Consider the following 21,286-nt stretch of genomic DNA (forward strand, 5'->3'; position numbering starts at 1 on the left):
CTATGCCCTTGAAGTAATGTAACAAAACATTCTGAAATATTAAACTACTTTGAAGTCTCTTAAAACCGATAATAACAAAAAAATGTATTTTTTATTATCGCTTTTTCGGACCTTTTATACTAAAATAGTATCAACGTTGTAAGTACTTCGTATATTTTCAGTATAACTTATCGGTACTTTAGTTTTAGTTAAAGTACGATTTAGGTACGATCAAGGTAATTCAGTTTACTTTTCTATATTGGTTTTAAGCAGGCAGTTAACAATCATTACAAAACATTATTTTATTCAAATCTATGTAGCTAAATACAGAATAGTTTTCTTACAATTTATTCGAATACTTCTAAGACTACAGCTTATGACTCTGAAAACGTTATGTTACGTAACATAACGTAACGTTTGTAGCGTTAATGTTATTACCTAAAGATGAATATTTCCGTCACGACTGAATTACCTACACAAAAGGACATATTAAATGCAAAAGACATGGATTTACATTAACCATTCATTTAACAAGCTGTTATTTTATTTAATTTGCTTTAGGTTGCTCTGCGACTTTGCCTTTCAAGAAGCTATCATCTTGCATAGAGATCTGAGTTAGCTTTTTCCCAATACGTTCATGTACATCTAGATATTTAGCGATACAACGATCTAGGCATATAGATTCTCCTTTTGTCAATTCTGCCTCAACGTACTTGGGTGGAATACATTTTTTATGGCACGCTGATGTCATTCGATTGTACATGTCAGACATCATCTCTATCTCCAATTCTTGCACTAGTTTCAACTGGTCTTCGCCGAGCTGAGGTAAGCCAGCCATATTTAATTATTTTATAATTACTATAACTTTGAACAGGTACTTTAGCCTTGAAGATTAGCGTTTTTCAAGCGTCGCCTTTCTTTCATTCTTTCATATCGTCTCGCATTTATATCCCTCTTCGACAATATAAAAGAATATATTCCCACACCAACAGCTAGAGTCCTAGAAAAACCACACAACATAGTAATTTTCAGAATAATATTCCGAGAAATACATAACATTACAGCAAGATAATAAGTAGGGGTGAATACACCATTTGTTTGTACTTAAACATTAATTCGTACTCGTATTATCTAATAAGCGGGTAACCACAAAAGAAAGAATAAATTAAAACTATAACGTACACGGTTGATTTAATTGCACATACCTACCATCCAATTCCTATTTTCGCGATAACTGGCAGACCCATACTTTTTTATCTTACGTTACGAAATACTTTTACATTACAAGTTAATAAATTTTGTGTACCTGTTACAATCATGCAACCATGTGCCTAAACGACCGTGCGACCATGTGACCTTCCAAGTTTGTAACTTATTTCAGCTAACTCACTAGACTAGAGAGCAGAACCAGATTGAACAGAAGTGAGCAGAAGATAAATGTAGGAGACGTGGGCCACGTGATCGTATGAACTTGGCTTCAGTATGTCGACATAAATTAGAAGCGAAATTTGAAATTGTCCTTATTGTACTTACTTACACGTATAATTTATATGACAGTAAAATTCCGTTCATTGTCAATTGTCAAATTGTCGATTCCGTCGATTGTCAAAAATAATCCTTTAATTAAAAAATAATTCTTTCTTTACAACATCCTAATTAAATTAAACTTATAGCGTATGTATATGTCTTTTGCTTCATGCTAACAATATTGTTGTAAAAGTATACATATAAATCATGCAATAAATAAACTACGTAAAATGTATTTGTGTTATGTTGTTAACGAATTTTCCAGACTTTCGGTCATCAGGATCAGATCCGGTCCCGTTCGAGCCGGATAAACGGGATTCTACTGTATTATATAAGACATCTGTCGGTCAATTATTAATCGTAACGATACTTATGATATTGGTCGGGATTCAAACGGGTTTTTCGTCGGGAAGTCGTTGACGGTTGCTGGTTGGTGTTTCGGGCGCCGCATCCGCTCCAATAGTATTGCAAAAATCATAAGCAAACACAGGCATCAACGGCAAACGGCTAACTCCCTCGTTTGAATCCCGAATTGAACCATAAGTAAATCATAATACAGTAGTTTAGTGTCTTTATTCTTACGAAATATACTTTACAAAATATGTTTTACGTGTAATTGGTAGATTGGTTCTATTACTGTTTTACATTAAAATACAGTGCGTCTAGTTTAACATAAATGCCCACTTTGTAATGAAAATGCTCGAAATTAGTACTATTGTATATTTTGGTTTTGTTGACTGTTCTGTGCACCGCCCTCCAGTTAGCTATGTATACATAAATTACGCCTTAACATTCAGGTTAAAAAATCGATGTTATAAGTATTACTAGCCCTTATAGAAATATACTGTAATTAATCTGGAAGGACGAACGTCCTCAGGGAATCTTCAGGGTACATTTCCAGCACCACAGTTACTCCAAAATTAAATGGCACCGCAATTCCACCATCGAGAACTAAACCAGCATCGAAACACTGCGATCTAACTGTTACTTTTTTACAAAATCCACGAGGATTCAAACATTTTGGTACCGGCCAGATATCGGTCACTATCATGTCCCTCACAGCATAACATAGTTTTAATTCCTCTGAAATATAAAATAGTTAGAGTCCATTTTCGAGAATCGTTGTTACATAGAATGCTTACCTGCATGAAAACGAAGGGTATCGTTAAAACTACTGCAAATTCTCTGAATTTCCTCCTTACTGAATTCTTTCGTATCGCCAACAGCGTTAATTATTTCCCGTACTATTTGCGGATTAACACTGTTTATCGACTTGTGCCAAGATGTCGATCCAGTTCCTGTGCTGACACACAATCCTGAGCTTTTCACAGTGTGGTACTTCTCATTGTCATCAAGTTTGATCAGCAGGTCACTTGTTCTCGCAGACAGTGTCTCTGCTATGAAAACCTAGTTTGAGAAAAGTGTTAAACTCTACTAATAGTTGTTCACTACTTTTATGCGAAATCGAGACTTACTTCGTTCAATGCTAACCAGGGTAAACGTCTCTCTTTCGGTAAGTTCTTGGAAGTTGGTTTCTCAGAGTTCTGTGTGTAAAATCTGAAAATAGAAGGGTATGAATTTAAACCGTATTTTAGACTGTGTTGTACCAATTAATTGTTTAATTTTATTACTTTCCCCCAGCAATAATGCGGCCTTTTTCATGCGTGTGGAATGGGGAATCCCAGATATCATCACCCTGTAACGTAGTTCGAATTCTTCTCCTCATTAAGGTTCGGTAATGTCCCGCTTCCAGCATTTCAAAAATGTCGGGTATCCTTTTTGTATATTTTGGAGGCAGCAAGAGAAATCCTTCTGATCTCTCTGGATACGAATTAATACCAATTATCGGTTTTTTATCATTGAATATTAAATTAGATGCCAATAGAAACGTGCCATCTCCGCCAATCGGAAGAATCAAGTCGGCCCAGGAGAAACTCGATTGATTAATATTTTGCCTGCATGGTTTTCTTAATTAGCTGGGGAGAAATATGAAACTTTAACATAGGTGTAACATGAACATTACCTGTTTACTACTCTGTAATCTATGTTTTTCTTCTTCAACAAATCGATCACTTGTTGCTGAACGTTTAAAGTTGCGATGTGACCGGCTAACATGTCTTCATAGTTAGAACCCCTTTCCAGGAGTTTTTTTTTCAGCTCTGACTCGCTCAGGTTAGGTTCCCGCAATTTTTCGAAATAATAACGGGATAATTTACCCACGATAAGCACCCGCTTCGGTACGAAGCTCGATTCATTTCGAAGAAATTGTCGGAGACCGGCACAAACATTATGTTTGCACGGTTGGAGGAAGTTCAGAGCTTCTGTAATGAAGACATGACTTTTATTGTCATAGTATGAGCAGCTGTGTACGGGACCCTTAATGTGGATAAGATTATTTCGAACTACTGTCGTTCTGTTACTTTACCTTACTTTTCGGAATTGATCAATTTCCCGACATGATTTTCGACCTTTCTTTTAAACCTTCATGGCCCTATCTTAGATCTTTGACTTGTAATTTTAACTCTCGGAAGAGCAAAAATTCCTATGGCAATACATTTTAAAATTCACTTGGAAAATTCCTTAAAAATCGAATCAATTTCGTCCGACCTGACAGCCGGGTTCTGTTAATTTTCCCACATGCTTTCGTCTTTTTATTTAAACCCAAGTGCTTCTATGTATACAGGGTGACGCGCTAGAAACAGGCCACCTGAATAACTCGGCTGCTATTGGTGTTAGGAAGAAATGCATCAGATGGAACTTGCTTGGTTTCGAGGGGACAGTTTCTGATGTTAGTACCTTTTTTGTAGGTGGACGCGTAAAGGACATATGAAGGTCATCTTCATTTTTTAAAATGGAATGTCCCGTTTTGTTATACCATAGATCGATAGAGTATCAAAGTCTGAGTATAAAAGCGTTGACCTTCATATGTCCTAAACCTAATAGTTAACGAGATATTATCCAAAGAAGAGAGAAAATTATTTCAATAATATCTCGTTAACTATTAGATTTAGGACATATGGAGGTCAATACAGTTTTACTCAGAATTCGATAGTCTATCGATTCATGATACAAAAAGTAGATCTTTCGATTTAAAAAAATTAAGGTGACCTTGAAATCTCCTCTATGCCTCCACCCACGCAGAGAATGTTTGTGTCACAATATGCCTCCCCCCCTATACCGTGTAAGTTCCCCCCGTGACTCCCTATAACTATGTCCACTTTGAATATGGCCGTTATTTGTGATAATATTAAAAAATGTTGTATACAAAACTTACACGGTATGGGGGGGGGGGGGGGGGATATTGTGACACAAACATTTTCTGCATGGGTGGACGCATAGAGATTTCAAGGTCACCTTTATTTTTTTTTAAATGGAAAGACCTACTTTCTGTATCATGAATCGATAGACTATCGAATTCTGAGTAAAACTGTATTGACCTTCATATGTCCTAAACCTAATAGTTAACGAGATATTATTGAAATAATTTTCTCTCTTCTTTGGATAATATCTCGTTAACTATTAGGTTTAGGACATATGGAGGTCAACGGTTTTATACTCAGACTTCCTTTCTCAGATGTCCTTTACGCGTCCACCTACAAAAAAGGTACTAACATCAGAAACTGTCCCCTCGAAACCAAGCAAGTTCCATCTGATGCATTTCTTCCTAACGCCAATAGCAGCCGAGTTATTCAGATGGCCTGTTTCTAGCGCCTCACCCTGTATAGCATAAAGTGCCATTCTTCCCATTATTTTTAGTAATGTCGGTATTTCAGATTGTGTGGCAGAAAATCCCGTAATGTGGTTGGTCTATGTCTACACCCTAGTTTATGCTCTACTTTTCAATTCCAATTCTACTGTAGCAAATAGTTTCGAAACTCTCCGTCGTGCATGCGGAGAGGTCGCTACAACCAGTTGCAACAAGTTCAGTTTGGTACTGCAGCAATTACATATGTGCTACGAGCAGACCGAGTGCCCATAAGCCATAAGATGTTATGTCTATCGTTACACCTTGTCCGTGGTATGATTACTAATTATAAACACTGTCACCTACACCGTTCAATTTATCCCGTTATGTATTTTCCCAACTTGTACCTTGCGATTTGCGATAAATAGTTTCATATGTGATACGAACGAAGTTCCATTTCAACATGCCGCTATAAAGTAAAAAATACTGGTCCCTGAACAATTCAAAAACATAGGGAAAATATGCGCTCGGTGAACACTGACGTTCCGAAGGCACGATCACAAGTTGTGTTTTGTTTAGCCAGTATTCATTCGTGCTAGCTGACGACGCGCACCATTCAAAGAATTAGGTGAGACTTCAAATTTACTTACTGGCAGTTCTTCGAAGATGGCTGAACGTCGTCATGGCATTCTGTTCGAAGGGCTCACGTGAGAATCGTGCGTACCGAACTATGCGACAATAAAACCATTAAATGCTTCCGAACGTTTCTAACCTCTCCGCCGGCGAGAATACTGGACACATGTCACCCCAAGCATTAGTTGCGCGTTCCTCGAATGGCGTGACAGACATTTATTATCGAATGAGATAGGAGTGCCAGTATGGCGGCCGCGGAAAATCTGAATGCTCATCATCTTTATTTTACTCGGAGAAAGAATGACATTCATTAGTCCAAAAGAATTATAAAAATACAGATCAACGAATAAATACTATAATACCGCATGCACAGAGATACACATTTATCGTTATGGGAACCGCAATATGGCGGCTGCGGAAAATCGAAAGCTTAATTATCTTTATTCTATCCAGAAAAAGAATAACATCTGCTATCCCTTAAAAAGTATAAAAATTTATATAAATAAATATAAAGATAATTAGCATAATCCGTTCCGTACGTAGAAAATCAAAATGTCCGTCAAAGTCGTGTAAATCCATCAAGCTAAACGTCTTCTTATCGCTGTAAAAATGTTACCGTATCGCATAATCAATAAAACAAAGTTCAATTCGAATCCCTCTTTAAGCAGAATTTGACTATTGTACAAAATGGCGTGAAATCAATAAGAAACTCAACAAACGAAAATGCTACGTCGATCGGCACCGAGCGACTCAAATAACTCACAGAAAAAAGATTTCACTGTACAGATACACGCTTCGCTTACACTTTATTAATTCATTTGCAATACATTAATTAAGTCTGTTTAAATAGCATCGAGGCTACCTAACGTACGCCTTCGTTTTATACTATAGACAATCATCTAGCTTAAACGCACGCATACTCTCGCACACACGCTCTCAAAATTCTGTCTTTTCGACAGCTTCTCTCTCTCCCTCTCTCTCTCTCACACTCTCTCGTTCTTCGTCTTTCACTCGTTCATTCTTTCGCCCTCTCGTGCCATCTCTCTCTCTCTCTCTCCCTCTCTAGCGCTCTCTCGTTCTCTTATCTCATTTACGCGTAAATTTCCTCCGTTTCTCTTTAATTCTGTTCCATTATCGATATCATTTATCGTTATTGTTATTACCATTGTCATTATCATTATATCATATAATATACCATAAGATCGACGTTAAAAACTAAAATTCGTATAAAAAGCGTCGTTATTCATACTAACAATGTAACTGTACTATTTAAATAATAATTGAACCTTAAAAAATTATTTGTTCTTGTTGGTGGTGGTGGTGGTGGTGGTAGTAGTGGTGGTGTGTCTGAATGTATGAAGAGATGTCTAATGCATCGGCTATAATACGAGGGTGCAAGGCGTGCATAAAGTGACGTACACATTTTTCACGCGTACTCTCTCTTTCTTTCTTTCTATCTCTCTCTCTCTCTCTCACTCTCTTTCTCTCTTCTCTCGATATCCCTCTCTCGGAAAAAACGTGTGTGGGATCCGAAGAACATCCGGTGAGATCGCGAAATGCCCCGATGTCGCGCTCTCGCGAAAAATCATAGTTGTACAACCGAAACCGTGGCGTCGTGTTATCCTAATTCGTTCTCACTCCCGGAAAACAATGCATGCGTGTCGTTCGACGATCGCACGGAATTGCGATCCAAGGGAAGGCGATTAAACGCGAAACCGAGAGATTATATCCATCGAATAATCGACTCGCAAAATCAACAAACGCGATCGCAGTTTTGAAAAGAGACGCGCGCGTTTTACTCGTTACGATCTCACCGGACACGGATGGTCCTTCGACTCGCGAAAAGTGCATTCGTTGCACCCCGGTCCAGCGCACCCTGCAGCGTTCATTAATCGTCGTTTTATCTCGTAATCGTTTCACGCGGCATTTTTTTTTAATAATCTAGCTAATACTTTTACATACTACGAATGTTTAGCACAATCACTACGGTCGAACCACTTCTATTTCTCATTCTCGCTTTCTCTCATGCTCTCTGTCTCTCTCTCTCTTTCTTTCTTTCTTTCTTTCTTGCTCTCTTGTTTTTCTCTTTCTCTCTCTCTCTCTCTCTCTCTCTCTCTCTCTCTCTCTCTCTCTCTCTCTCTCTCACTCCGGATCTCTGTAATCTTCGTTATAATATAACTATCCGCTATTACGAGCAATAATGTACATCAATTACATAAAAAACAAGATATCATCGTTAACGGTTTCTCTTAGTCGATCGTTTGTTGTCGCGCGATGGTCACACTTACACAGAAGGTACCGCGGGTTAATTAGAAACTCCCATGAAATTACTACCGACACCATCTCGTCTCGTGTTCCATAACTTGGCTGTGTGTCTCTTACAACACCCTAACGCACGATACATTTCTATCTTTTCTCCGATTTGCAAAAATCGTCTGCCTAATATCTCGTCCGTCGCCTGCGTGGGTACACTGCGCGAAAAATTTACGGTTTTTACCATTAAGTCCTACAATCGAAAAACTCTCGAACGTCTCTTATCCTTTTTTTTTTTTAAATCTCTCACGCTCACGAACAATAGAATTCCCTTAATCGTTATGTCGACAACTGCCATTGTCGCGACGCGACCGAAAACCGGCTAAAATTCGGCAAACGCTCTCTTGGATAAAATCGCTCTTCTCGGGAGAGAACAGAAAACGCCGTCTTTTTTTGTTTTTTTGTTTTTTCGTTTTTCTTAAAACCCCCTCTTTAAAAGCGACTGCCATTCGACGGCTCGACGAGCGTTTTAATTGAACCCCTTAAGTATTGCTTTGTCTTCCGCGGAGAGAATCGGTTTCGTTGAACTGCGTCACGGTCGTCGAACGAACGGAAAGCGGCTACAATAATCTCGCGATCCTTGTTCAATTTCACGCCCTAGCCTACGGATTCGTTCGTTAATTAGGAATTTCGCGTCCTCGGCAGTGAATAGAAAAACAATGCACTCGAGCTGCAGTGCAACGATCATGGCAAACACAAATTTCGAGGGAACGCTCGAATCCTGGAGCAATTCGAATGATAGTGTAAACACTCTGTCCGCGAGATCTGCGTTTCCCTGTTTAATCTCGTGACTCTAGTATACGGATAGAAGCGAATCGAACGGAAAAGTAAACAAAGGGAACCGAATTGTCATGAAAGATCCGTGGAATGGCAATTGAAATCGGTCCTCGATGACTCTATCTTACTCTGCATCAGAAGAATGTTACCCTCAGTCTCGCGCGCGCGGGCAAACAGCTGATTCGAAACGTGTGTTGGTGAGTGTTGCAAAATGTTCTCGTGTGACGTGACTATCTATATATATAGTATACATGTACACTATATTCATGATTTATACATTTATATATATATAGAGATTTATATATATATATATATTCCATTCTTCTCGGTATCTTTTCACATTCATTACTTTGCAAAATATTTCTTTTGCCGAGAACAGAGTCTCGGCACACTAAGCCTGTATGATACAACTCGCATCTTACACACTCTCTCTTCCTTTCTCTCTCTCTCTCTCTTTCTGTCTCTTTCGCGCATTCTCTTTCGTTCGCTTAGGCAAAAATCTTAAACTCGGGTAAGTACAGTGACCATCGTCGTGTGTTTCCGTCATCGGGGTCTGATGCGGTTAAAAATCGGAAGTCGGCACGAAATTCTACCGCGTGTCCCGAGAAGGAGAGTCTCCTCTCGTTCGCTCAGTTCTTGATGAAGCTTCTCGACATTATACACGCTCGTCGGAAACGATCCCTATGTCCGGTTCAAATACGGAACGTCGCCCGGCGAAAGCGTCCTTGGGAGGAGCTAGGAATTCGAACGTCAGGCGCCGGGAACGGGAATCCTCCCGGGCTGTCTTTTTTTTGCGATCGTTCGTTTTAAAGGAAACGCCGGCCGTTAAGAAGGGAGGAGGAGACCGTTTTCTCTCGAGTAAGTATCGAACCCGTCGCCGACGCGTGCGTCGTCGGAGCCGAAGCGTTTTCCCGCAGGAAGGAGTACGAGCGGGTACGCGCGCGCGTTAACGACGAGCCCTGTTAGTGTCCGCGCGATTCACACGGGGCTCTGTCTCTACGATAACGTTGTTGTCGGCGTGTGTTAGGGTGCTCGTTGGACGTGTGTTAGGGTCGGCCGCTAGAACGAGGCCGACGAGCAAAACGGACACGCGCGTTGGCTAGTCTGCTCAGTCTGTGTTCGACGACGACGATGACGACGATGACGACGAGGACGTTGACGACGATCTTCTCTTCTCTCGGAGGAACGGGGGGAGGGCTAGCCTTCTAGTAGTAGAAGTGGGCAAAACTGTTGCAGGTGTTGCGAGATCGTACCGATCCTCAGCTATGCGTTTGCGGGTGCGGTGGTGGCGCGCCGGTTATCTCGGTCCAGCGCATTTCGAAGAAACTGCGCATCCCGTGTCCCGCCTTGCCCACGGGACTGTCGTCCTCGTTGAATACCTCGCAGTTGATGAACATCTGTCTCACATCGGCGCAAAACTCATCGCGAGACTTGTACCTGTATCGAGAAGCACTCGTTGGAACATTTGTTTGTCGGATTTTGGTCCGTTGTTTTTTTTTATTTTCTATTTTTTTTTTTTTGGTCGATCGAAGCTGATTCGACCGGGATTCAAGTTAGAGAGCTTTGGCTAGTAGTGATCTTAGAGATGGGTGTTTTTTTTTATAAATGGACTTTTTGTATTTTTAGATTTTTTTTTTGGTAGTAAGAAGTTTTTGTTTTTTTTTTTTTTTTTTAGTTAAAACTCTAGGGTAGTAGATTCGTTGGTACGCGTGCGTAACTTACACGGAGTCCTGCAATTTCTTCTTGATCGTACTGAGATCCATGGGCGTTTTAATGATTTTCTTGTAGGTCGGGAACTGTTTGGTGTTCACCGGCAAAAGGAACGGCCAGGCCTCGTCCTGTTGCTCCAACTGTTCGAGTAGCACCTTACACGGAGCCAGCTCTCGTTGTTGTTTCTTCGTGAGCGTCCTATTGTTCCCCTCCTTCCGTGGCGACGCGGTAGGGGTTGCCGGTTCCGATGAACTGACGTCCTCTACGTGCGTGTTCGATGCCGTTGACGGCGTTGGACTGCGACGCAAAACAACAGAGAAATTATTTGCACCGTATAGCTTAGCTTTCTCTTTCGCAGGAGGTTTTTTTGTTTCCGCTTTTTGTTTTATTTTTTTTTTTTTGTTTAGTTTTCGGTCACAAAAGCTTCTGGACGAATGCGCATAAGACTCGAGCGTGTACACTTTTTTATACTTTTTTTTTGTATTTTTTAGCGTTTTTTTTTGTCGGTTACTTTTACTTCTATTTATGTACTTTTTATTTTGTCCGCTTGAGACGGGTACGTTGTTGTCTCGATGGAGTGTTTTTTTCGTCTCTTTCTGACTCTTTCTGTCATCTCGTCTCTAATGTTTGTTATTTTGTCTCGCCATGTTTGATATATATATATATGTATATATATATTTATATATTTATTCGTTAGGTTTTCTATATTCCGGCTCTCGCATGTTTCTCGCCGTTCGTTCCCCTATATAGTCTTTTTTCGAGCAACTCGTTAGAAGCCGAAGGCCAGCTCTACACCGTTTACGACGAATTTCTCTGAGAAACTACCCATCCCATAGTCGATGATCGTTAAGCAACACGCTGCACGAGGGTACAGGGTGTCCCTACGAAGGGACCTGACACACGAGATATACCATTTTACGTACCACAGGGCACGTTAGAGGAAACGACGGGGGGCTTGAGGGAAGAACCTACTAATCTCTAAGATCGGCGGTTGCGTCTCTCTCTCTTTCGCTCTCTTTCTCTCGCTTTTACGTAGAAGCGTTATTACAGCTAAAACACCTGTCGTGGAACACCCTGTATACGGTATATAAATACTTCCATACAACAACAATTTCTGGTTTTTTCGACGAGTGTACGACACGGGCCGAGGATATATCTATATATACTATATGTATATGTACATAAAATATATAGAAGTCGGTGGAATCGCATATATACTGTACGTGTATCTGTATGTGTGTGTGTGTGTATGTTTCGTTCGTTTCGATACCGTTCTCTAAAACCTGTACTTTTGTAGTTCGTACTCGATATATTGGAAGCTATCCGTTCACCATTGTTCGTTCGTCGAGTGTTTTATATTGGAATCGTGTTGTCGGTTTTTTTTAGCCTGACCAGCTCGTATGTGTCTTTCGTATGGCTGTGTGTGTGTGCATGTGTATGTGTTCTGTCTACTTGTACATTCGTAATGAAACAACGTTGTCAAGCCAGCGAGTAGTCGGCAATGTTTGTTTGGTTTTTAACGTAATCACCTAGCTGGTGGATGATCTGAACTTTCACTTTCTCTGGTGCCTCCCCCTTTGGTATGACTCCTTCGACTACTATTCCTCTTCTTTGGTTGTTTACTGTGGCAATTTGAACAATACCATTTTCCCCTTGGCATCTGAAATCACAATGCATATCAGACAATGTCATTGATCCATCCTCCGCATGATCATCACACTTCAGTTTATTCGACAAGCTGAAAGTACTGAGTCAAGCCTTAAATAATTTCCGCTTTTTAATGACAATTAGACTGTGGATCTTTATCCTTTCACGGCACGTGCAAATTTTTAGAATACAAGAAAATATGCGTACTAATAAAAATTAAGGATATTTGCATTTTATTTTGAATCAAAAAATATTGGATGGCAAGTATGTCATTTTATTATTAAATAACATTGACATACTAAAACAGAAATAATTTATGACTGGATCTACTTGATATAGTGAATCAACTCACTTTTGGCATAACAGGATTGTGACAGTCGGTATGGTAGGCGCGTGGGCAGAGTTCGCACAGCACTAAGTTTTTACCAACCCTCTTCCCGCATACCAAACAGTTTCGTTCTCCTGTTGCTTTGTTCATGCATTCGTGACAATACCTGCAAACAATTTAAAAAGTTCATTAGTGGCAAAGATCGCTATCATTGGATTGATTTATAAATCCAATCACTTATGTATTCAAGCGCCATTTTATTTTAAACATAAACCTTTACTATCTATGCATTTTGTATCACCAAAGGAATTTTGAACTTTTCAATTCATGAATGTTAAATTGAAATAAAAGATTTTCAACGTGTTCTTTTGTTTGAGCTTAATAAAGGACAGCCATTTTTACCTACAGTACATTGCCATCGTTTTCGACAGCCTCCATTGTTTTAACTCTGTAACTAAACTCAAACAAAAGAACGCGCTAAAAATGTCTTGGTCCTTTTCTTCTTGATACTGAGACAAAAGGAAATCTTAACTAAATAAAAAAATTCGAGATGCGTTTGAAAGCGGAAAGGGAGGTACCTCAAACTGACATTGAAGCGCTCAAATAATGAAAGTTAATATTCCAAATAAAATTGCTCGTAAAATTCGTCGAATTTCGAACGGTACTCACCAGTCACCATCAGGAATGTTTTCCATTTTTGGACGGAAGCAGTAAGTATGGTAGCCACGGTCACAGCCATCGCACAGTAGCAACTTGTCCTCGTTATCTCCGCTGTGACAGAACTGGCAGTTCTGTAACAGAAAAGAAAGCTCTCGAATTTTAATATCTCGCACTGCACCGTTTACCTCGTATGAAATCAAACTGTGTGCGTGTGTGTGTGTGTGTGTGTGTGTGTGTGTGTGTGTGTGTGTGACGTTTTTGAAATAGTTAAAAGCGCCGTTCTGGTAAAGCGTTCAAACGAAAAAATTATTACATCGATGCAATCAATGTTAATTGTAACAGAAAAGGATCATTCACCGAGACACAATCAAATGGGATAAGCTGGTGTTCAAAATGTATTGTAGTTCAAAAAAGAAAAAGAAAAAAAAAAAGAATGTAGAACTAATGCTAAAAATGCTGTATTTACAAATTGTCGTGCAATATCACCCGTGTCACTTCGAAATGAAATCTGTATACGACGAACAAATAAAAATCGATTCGATAATATGCATCTCGCTTGGATCAACAAGGTAGAACGAGCATAATAAATAAATAAGCAGATACTCTGCGGTAGGATAAATACGAAGCGTTAAAGGAAAATATTACTAGATGATAAGCGGCATATTCCTTGGCATGCTACCGTTACGTTAGACTCTGACCACCATCCGATGCATTTAACGCATCATATCTGTTCTGTATCGTCGGAGCATTTTTAATAAATTATTTCTTACACGCTTGTATTCCCATTGATCAAAGTTGAACGAAACTAAACGATAATATAATAGCTGCCGCATTTTTCACACCCGCGAATAGACTGGCGAAAGACCTTTTACCATTCTAGACGTATATCGTGTACAGGCTGTGCCAAATAAAGCGTTACAACCGGTTTTCTTAAAATAACGACATCGACTTCATTGTTTCTTTAATCGTAATGCCGTAAGCAGGCTACCCTTTCAGTATCCAACAAAATTATTTAGAGTACTTGTTCTGGAGAAAAGGAGGGTCCCTATTGTTATTTTAAATGGCATTATGTTATAATGCTGACAGCTTTTGTCAAACTGCATAGCAATTGCACAGTGATTTACTGAAACTTCAAAGAAACAAAGGGGAGCGAGAAGAAATTAAAAAAATGGTAATCAATGTTCAAAATGAAGTAAATCTGATTTAAAGAAATATCGAGGACCCTTTCTCCCACAGCATCTGCTCGAAAAATATTTGTTGCATACCAGAAGTCCAGCCCCTCGCGGCATTTTATTGAAAACAAACGAAGTCAACACATTCATTATGTTAAAAAAGAAAACAGTTTGTGACGCTATATTTGGCACACCCTGTACAGAGAAGTTCCACGCGAAGAGCATTTCGTTTAATAAGAATAATGTAACGATCGTTCAATGAGCCCCTGTCGGACACAACAGTGGAAATAAAAACCGATATGCTCTCTGTGGTTCACTGTGTTGCGGGACGGGCGATAGTTTTACGCAAGGAGAATAAAGGTTAGCTTGGTTAGTAAGTTAGTGCGAATACCCACAGAGGCCTGAGAAGTAGTCAATAGCTGATTGTACTGATTGGTAGCTTTGAGTGAGACGCAGCGGTTTCGTAGCTTGACGCAGACCGAGTTTCTAGCTGGTGTTAGACTCACAGCCTTCATGATGCTCTTGTCCCAGGCGATGCTGGCCTCCAACATGTATAGCGCCATCGCGAGCTGAGCCGACGTGTGGGCTCGAGCTGTTGCGTCGCGCCAGTTGTTCAACCCCCTAGGTGTTGTCTCCTCTTGAGGCACCGGGGTCTGATTGCTCTGATCCGAGTTATTCGAGTTCGCGTTCGCGGCCGCTGCTTGTTCCGCCTTCAAGGCTGCCAGGTTTGGATCACCGGTGCTGCAACACCATACAACATTCACAATCTTTCATCTTAACATACTGTACCTTGTGTTCATCACGATATTGACGATAGGAAAATTGCATCAGGTGATATTTGCTTGCCTTCGAAGAGCCTATGTGTAATCTTGTGTCTCTAGTCCTTTTTATAGGTGGAATTGTTTAAAGTAGAATGATATGCTTCATGATAACAGGATTTAAACCCTCAAGGTAGCAAAAATGATATATTCCTGACAAAAATCCCCATTCCCGAAGTGAAGGAGATGAAGATACTGAGTGGTCACACAGTGTTGACGAAGTGTCCTTAAAGATGCGTGTCCGCTTACCAGACTCCCAAGGGCGGCTTCAGGTATCTCCTCTCTATCGCAGCCTCCAGGGACAGTAACCTCTGTCTAGCCTGTTCGACGGCGCTGATCTTCTCCATCTCGTTCAGCTTCTCGATCTCCTCGGCCTCCTCGGTGCCCGCCCGTGGAGGAAGCTTCCAGCCCTTGACCTGCATGCTGGCATTCGCGACCTTGTCCTCGAGAGCCTCGACCTGCTCCAAAAGTTGAGCGTCCACTCGTAACGCGACCTGCTCGCTCCAAACCTCTGGATTATCTGGCTTCGGAATCGGTGTATCCGGTTCATCCGGTGTTGCTTGAAGCTCGGTGGCGGTTAGGTTACCAGGATCCACGTTGATCCTGCCTGTCACGGCAAGGAACGACTCCATCGTTGCCCACGTTGTACGCTTCAACTCTTTCTCGCGTACTCCGCGGGAGTGCAGGTGTTCCAGCAGTTCTTGAAACGTGTCCACGTCCGTTATTCTCCACCAACCGTACCGGTGATCTAAACAGATGTTTATTGTACCGTTAGTGTTAATTGTAGCCTAATTTGTTTCTCTACAGGGTGAACAACCCGACCACCTTGAATCTTACCTTTAGGTACAGGTTTGGCCTCTCCAGGAGGCGGCAGGCCGTGCACCTTCAGATACTCAAGCTGGGCCGCCTCGTCTTGCGTAAGGATCAAAGGTGCTGGACTGTCACACCTGTCGTAGTTCGGGCTAGCCGGGGGTGGGAATACTGGTATTCTGAGTTCAGTCGGTTCGGCTATCCCGAAGATCTGTTTGGTGCTGGGTCCAGGCGTGTCGCAAGTCTCGCGTGGCAGGATGGAAAACCAGCTGGTCTCGTTGCTGTTGTCTGTAACAAAAAGCACAAAAACAACATTAACGCATTCGTGGCTAACAACTAGACTGCGGATCTTAAATAATTTTAATAAGTTGAAAATAATGCATCGATGCTTCTAAACTCTCGTAATATATTTTCTGTTTTAAATTGCGCCTACTTCTGTTTGTCATAAATGCATAAAATCCGCTGTCTACTAATAACAAAACAGATAAACAGATCTTGAATCTTACTGGAGATAAAGGTGCCGTTCAGCTCCTTGCCATTATGAAGATTGTTAATGTGATTGAACTTGTCACCATTGGGAATAGTCTCGACGATCTTATCCTCCATCACCTTCACGGGCTTCATGTCCTCGTCCATGTCCTCGTTCTCCTTCTTCGTGTCTTCAATCTTGACGTCCACCTCCATATTGATCACCTCGGTCTCCTGCTTGATCTCCTCGGACGTGACGTTGGTCTTCGCGTCGCTCATGCCATCCACCTCATGCTTCTTCTCTTCCTTGATACTCGTCGAGTTCTCGCAGTTCTGCACCTGTTCCTTGCAGTTGACGTCCTCGGCTTCCGGTCTGGTCTTCTCCAGCTGCGGCTTCACGTCCTCTTCCTGTTCGTTCGAGTTGTATTTCTTCTCCTCCTTCACATCATTAGGAGCCTCGTTCTCTCGATTTTCAGAGTTCCCTTTGGTCTCTTCCTGCTTCGTTTTCGGCTTCTCCTCGACCGGCATGTTTTTGTACTTTTCGTCCAATTCCGCCTGTAGCTCCAAGGTCTCCGGTTCCGCGCTCTCCATAGCCTCCACGAAGATGCCACCAGCGCACGCTAGCTCCCAGTATCTTCTCCAGTACCTGTCCTGGCCGAATATGTGCGCCCGGAGCTGCTTCGAAGAGCTGTTCAACTTCTGGAGCTGCTCCTCCGATTGTTTCAGCAGCTTGTCCAACTTCTTGCCCAGCTCCTCGCCGGACAAATTCTTGTCTTCCTCCTTGAAAACACAGAGGTTAATATAAGCTCTAGAAAACGGCACAGCAAGGCCAATTCTAGTGTCTTACCTCTTCAGGTTGAGTTCCCTCGCTCTCGTTCTCGGACATGTCCTCCACCTCGTCTTCGTGATGACTCTCGTCCGGTGTAGGCGTCGTTCCCACTGCCGTCGACGTTGAATTTCCTTCCTCGTCAACTTCCTTCTTCTCTATGGTGATGGTATCCCCTGTCTTGTTCACTATCACGCCCACTGCCTCCATCCGCACCTTTCGGCTATGCAGTTGTCTGAGCCTGTGGACGAAATAATTAGACTGTGATCTTCTAGATAGCTATGTAAAAATCTTTTTCTACATTTTAAGCAAAAGTTGCATTTTCGTACACGACAGAGACTCGGTACTGGAGACTCCAGTGACCAAGAATATATGATAGAGATTGGGGACTCTACAGACCAAGAATACAAGAACAGTACATGATAGCAACTGTTGATAGATGGGAAAATGATGAAACTATGAAATATCTTCGGCACTGCTGATGCACTTACTTCCTGATCTTGGTGTCCAGAACGAATCTCTCCTTCCTGAGCTGGGCGACGGTCTCCAGGCTCCCCTCAATCTGCCTGATCACAGCCTTGTTCTGCAACAGCTCGTTGCATAGGAACGCGAGCATCTGCGCCTTGTGCGTCGAGTTCAGCGCGAGGAACGGCTTGTCCCTCAGCCTCTCGGACATCCTCCAGGTCTCGTTGTTATGCAGATGTTCGTAGAACTGGGCGTTCTTCCCTGAACAGGTGGACGCGTAGTCGCCGCCGTTCTGATGATGATCGGCGAACTTCTTGTCCCGTTCCCTCTCGAGGCAGACGCCGGTCAACGCTTTCACTTCGCCGGTTGCGTTCGCGTACAGATAAATTCGCAGGACCTCGCTGATGTTCGCGTGCGTTATGTCCGCTTGTCGGAGACTTTGACCGAGGCCTGTCGTGTGTCTCGCTGGCTGAGGGATCCCGGGATCTTCTATGGCGCAGACCAGGAGGTGCGTCATCACCGACAGCATCTCTTCTTCGGCTTCCTCGTCGTTCAGTAGAGCTAGCTGGAGACTCTTCAGACTTGGCAGCGAGTCCATGTCTGCGGAGGCAAATAGGATCATCATCAGGCGGCCGTTGCATTATTTTCGACGAATGAAAATTATTAAAAGAAGAAATTCATTATCATTAGACTGCGGATCTTTATCCAGAATAGAAATCTTGTGCGCCGATTGCAACAAACAGGAGTTACATATACATTGATTTCGACTCGCAATTATTTTAATACCTTAATAAAATCACTAATTTTGTCATTGTTTTGAATGTCAACTACTAATTCTTGTTATAAATTCATTAAATACGCAGTCTTCTAATGATGTTGATGTCCAACAACAATTTTTACGTTGACTTGTAGGCCGCTAACTCTAAGAATTGTCTAGTAGACTCTGGTCTAGTAGATTCTAGGTACTGAAAACTTGTTGGACAGTGTTATCAGATATTCTAGAAATGATCAGTTTAGAATAGTTTACCAAAGCCCAGAGTTTCCCCGAAGTTGTGCAGAAACTCGAAGACCATGACGATGTCCGAGAAGGCTTGACCGGACAGTTTGAGTCCGGGTAGTCTCTTCAGCTCTGGCAGCGGTCTATGATCTGTAACCAGGACCAATTAGTCTCAGAAACGTCTCCAATGAATTAACGCTAGGTTTACGGGCCACTGAAACTGACTTACGTTACTTTATAAAAATGACAAAAATGTATCTATCCAAATTTTTAGCCATTTTTTGTGACCTTGGAAAAAATTATTCTTACCAGATATTGGTCCTTTAATAACATTTACTTGAAGAGATTTTTAGGTGGCCTCACTTAAAAGAACCACCCTGTTTATACCCAAAGAAATAAAATTGAATAATTCATCGTGGATCCTTATAATCTTGATAAAATGAGTTAAAGATATTAGAATCCGCCATTTTGGTGATTCCCGTAAACCTAGTGTTAAGAGCAGCTCGTATCAGATGTGTACCTGTCAGCTCCATGTCCTCGACAGGTTTTCTGATCTGTTCGACCAGCTCCATCTCCATCTTCCTCTGCTCGGCGCGTTTCTCTTTCGACGCTATTCTCTCGGCTCTCGCTTCAAGACGTTTCTTTTCTCTCTCCTCCATTTTCCGACGGTTCTCCAGAGCCCGCACCAACGCCATGTGCTGTCTCCTTCTCTCCCTTTCCTGTGGTACCGAACGGAACGACTCAACGTGGCGAATACGCGAACCGGTAACACGTTCATGCAGCATTGACAAAAGAGGTTTCGTGACAACTCGTTCGAAAGCACAACTTTTGGCACGCACGGGCTACGACAAACTCTACAACCGTCCCAAATACTTCTCAGGAAGCTACGCATGACAGTGATATATGTATACACGGATGCAAAATGAAGGCCCGCCGAAGATCGGTCTCTTCTGGTCAGAAAGTGTCGTGCAACTGTTTTACCCAACCACACTCCTCGGTTATGGCACATACACCGATCGTTTCGGTAACCGACTTACCGTTGCTTTCCCGCGATCATTTTATTTGCTGTTGTTACTCGACACACTGTCTTGCAATTTTTACAAGAGCTGCCGGCCGAATGGCAAAATCAACAATTTTCATCGAACTTATTCTTCTGGTGAACGTCATTCGTGTCCAGAAGCGACTCGTTGAAAAACAATTTCAAGAAATTTTAATCAACGTTTTAATAACGCGAACGATTTGTACAATTGCACAATCGACGATAATCAGGTGCATTTAAACCTCTACTTATTCATTCTCACTTTTTCTGCACATATTTATTAAATCCATTTCTCGTGGACACCTTCATCTCCCCAATTAAAATATTTCTATATCATTCACTTCACTGTACAGGGTGTACATGTCACGACCACCATAGCGTGATTCTACACCTCTAGATCGGTGGAAATCTGTTAAAAAAAGGCACCGCAAAATTCACCTTGACCTTGGAAATCAAGGTCAAAGTGTCGAAAAAGTACTCATCACTCAAATTTTTCGATACTTTGACCTTAAGTTTCGAGGTCAAAATGAATTTTGCGGTGCATTTTTTCACAGATCTCCACCGACCGGAGGTGTAGAATCACGCTATGATGGTCGTGACATATAATTTTTATACACCCTGTACATTGCCGAAAAAATCAGTGAACATATTTCTTCCCATCGTCTGTCAAGTTTAGATTTTTATTCCAATGAAATACTCTCTCGAAAAATGTGTAAACATTACAAAATATAATTTGTCATTTCAATTTTAAGACGATGGTCCCCCTTTGAATGTAAATAATGATTTCGAAAATAAGTATATGACATATGTAAGTTCGATTGAAATCGTGATGGTCCATTGGGCGAACAACCCCGGAGAGTCAATTTCGTTTAGACTAGCTAATGCGGATAGAATTCGAACGTTAATTACGCGAGACACTTTGATCGGTGTGAATAAAGCGAAATGGAACGTCTACGATGCGTATGACTGGTCACGAACATGTATTGTCACCGCGATTACTGGTTAGTGAACGTGGATATCCCGAAAAGCGTCTATTAACGTGGCTGACGTTGTTCGAGGAAGTCCCGGGGACAGCTTCCTTCGGATAATTATTATCAGCGCGAAATCCGATTGTGAGAATTATCGAATTGAACATTGTTAGGGCTTTGTCTGATCAAACGCTCGCGTGGTCGCGATTGCCAAGCTGTATCCCCGCATTTTCATCTCGTTGCCTTGTTTTAAAAAATTCGAAACTCAAATGATTCCACCGGAGATTCTTTATTTTCTCGTGCACGGTATCGTTAAATTACAGACTACTGTCTCGACCAAGAGAATAGAAAATATGCTTCTTTGAGGATCATTTAATTTAGAAGACTAGTTTCAATAGGTATTTCTAAAAACAGTTCCGGATCAAAAGAAATTTGTCACCCATTGCAACAGTACTAATTTAACT

At 41.5% G+C, this 21,286-nt stretch overlaps 3 protein-coding genes across 25 annotated transcripts in view; all 3 read right to left on the reverse strand.

The window, feature by feature from the left end:
* Nucleotides 1-262: 262 nt before the first annotated feature.
* Tim10 (translocase of inner membrane 10) lies at nucleotides 263-1,418 on the reverse strand. 4 transcript variants are annotated; one of them, XM_076803086.1, is made up of 2 exons: nucleotides 1,286-1,418; nucleotides 263-979 (listed from the first exon to the last, which is right to left on the reverse strand). In XM_076803086.1, the coding sequence occupies exon 2, from the start codon at nucleotides 815-817 to the stop codon at nucleotides 527-529; it is 291 nt and encodes a 96-aa protein (XP_076659201.1). In that variant the 5' UTR covers nucleotides 818-979; nucleotides 1,286-1,418; the 3' UTR covers nucleotides 263-526. The 4 variants fall into 4 exon arrangements, with proteins under 4 accessions (XP_076659201.1, XP_076659200.1, XP_076659199.1 ...); XM_076803085.1 differs by having other exon boundaries at nucleotides 1,185-1,352; XM_076803084.1 differs by having other exon boundaries at nucleotides 263-971; nucleotides 1,181-1,352.
* A 646-nt stretch (nucleotides 1,419-2,064) lies between these two features.
* Nucleotides 2,065-6,378, reverse strand: LOC143362432 (NAD kinase 2, mitochondrial). Of its 2 annotated transcripts, none has more exons than XM_076802603.1 (6): nucleotides 5,842-6,378; nucleotides 3,530-3,827; nucleotides 3,138-3,461; nucleotides 2,982-3,063; nucleotides 2,649-2,913; nucleotides 2,065-2,589 (listed from the first exon to the last, which is right to left on the reverse strand). In XM_076802603.1, exons 1-6 carry the CDS (start codon nucleotides 5,873-5,875, stop codon nucleotides 2,357-2,359), a joined length of 1,236 nt encoding a protein of 411 aa, XP_076658718.1. In that variant the 5' UTR covers nucleotides 5,876-6,378; the 3' UTR covers nucleotides 2,065-2,356. The 2 variants fall into 2 exon arrangements, with proteins under 2 accessions (XP_076658718.1, XP_076658719.1); XM_076802604.1 differs by lacking the exon at nucleotides 5,842-6,378 and adding an exon at nucleotides 3,932-4,180.
* Nucleotides 6,379-6,477: 99 nt separating this feature from the next.
* LOC143362424 (bromodomain adjacent to zinc finger domain protein 2B) overlaps nucleotides 6,478-21,286 on the reverse strand; it is a 295,115-nt gene continuing 280,306 nt past the window's right edge. For 18 of the 19 annotated variants that reach the window (XM_076802565.1, XM_076802574.1, XM_076802569.1 and 15 more), the window contains 13 exons: nucleotides 19,336-19,534; nucleotides 18,846-18,965; nucleotides 17,845-18,418; nucleotides 17,375-17,594; nucleotides 16,566-17,307; nucleotides 16,087-16,347; nucleotides 15,499-15,997; nucleotides 14,827-15,172; nucleotides 13,269-13,390; nucleotides 12,624-12,765; nucleotides 12,154-12,284; nucleotides 10,637-10,921; nucleotides 6,478-10,351 (listed from right to left, as the gene is read on the reverse strand). In XM_076802565.1, coding sequence (XP_076658680.1) covers nucleotides 10,174-10,351; nucleotides 10,637-10,921; nucleotides 12,154-12,284; nucleotides 12,624-12,765; nucleotides 13,269-13,390; nucleotides 14,827-15,172; nucleotides 15,499-15,997; nucleotides 16,087-16,347; nucleotides 16,566-17,307; nucleotides 17,375-17,594; nucleotides 17,845-18,418; nucleotides 18,846-18,965; nucleotides 19,336-19,534 — 3,819 coding nt within the window. In that variant the 3' untranslated portion in view covers nucleotides 6,478-10,173. The remainder of the gene's footprint in view (nucleotides 10,352-10,636; nucleotides 10,922-12,153; nucleotides 12,285-12,623; nucleotides 12,766-13,268; nucleotides 13,391-14,826; nucleotides 15,173-15,498; nucleotides 15,998-16,086; nucleotides 16,348-16,565; nucleotides 17,308-17,374; nucleotides 17,595-17,844; nucleotides 18,419-18,845; nucleotides 18,966-19,335; nucleotides 19,535-21,286) is intronic. The other variant, XM_076802578.1, reaches the window with a different exon arrangement.

The sequence above is a fragment of the Halictus rubicundus genome, chromosome 17 (assembly GCF_050948215.1).
Source record: "Halictus rubicundus isolate RS-2024b chromosome 17, iyHalRubi1_principal, whole genome shotgun sequence".
Taxonomy (NCBI): domain Eukaryota; kingdom Metazoa; phylum Arthropoda; class Insecta; order Hymenoptera; family Halictidae; genus Halictus; species Halictus rubicundus.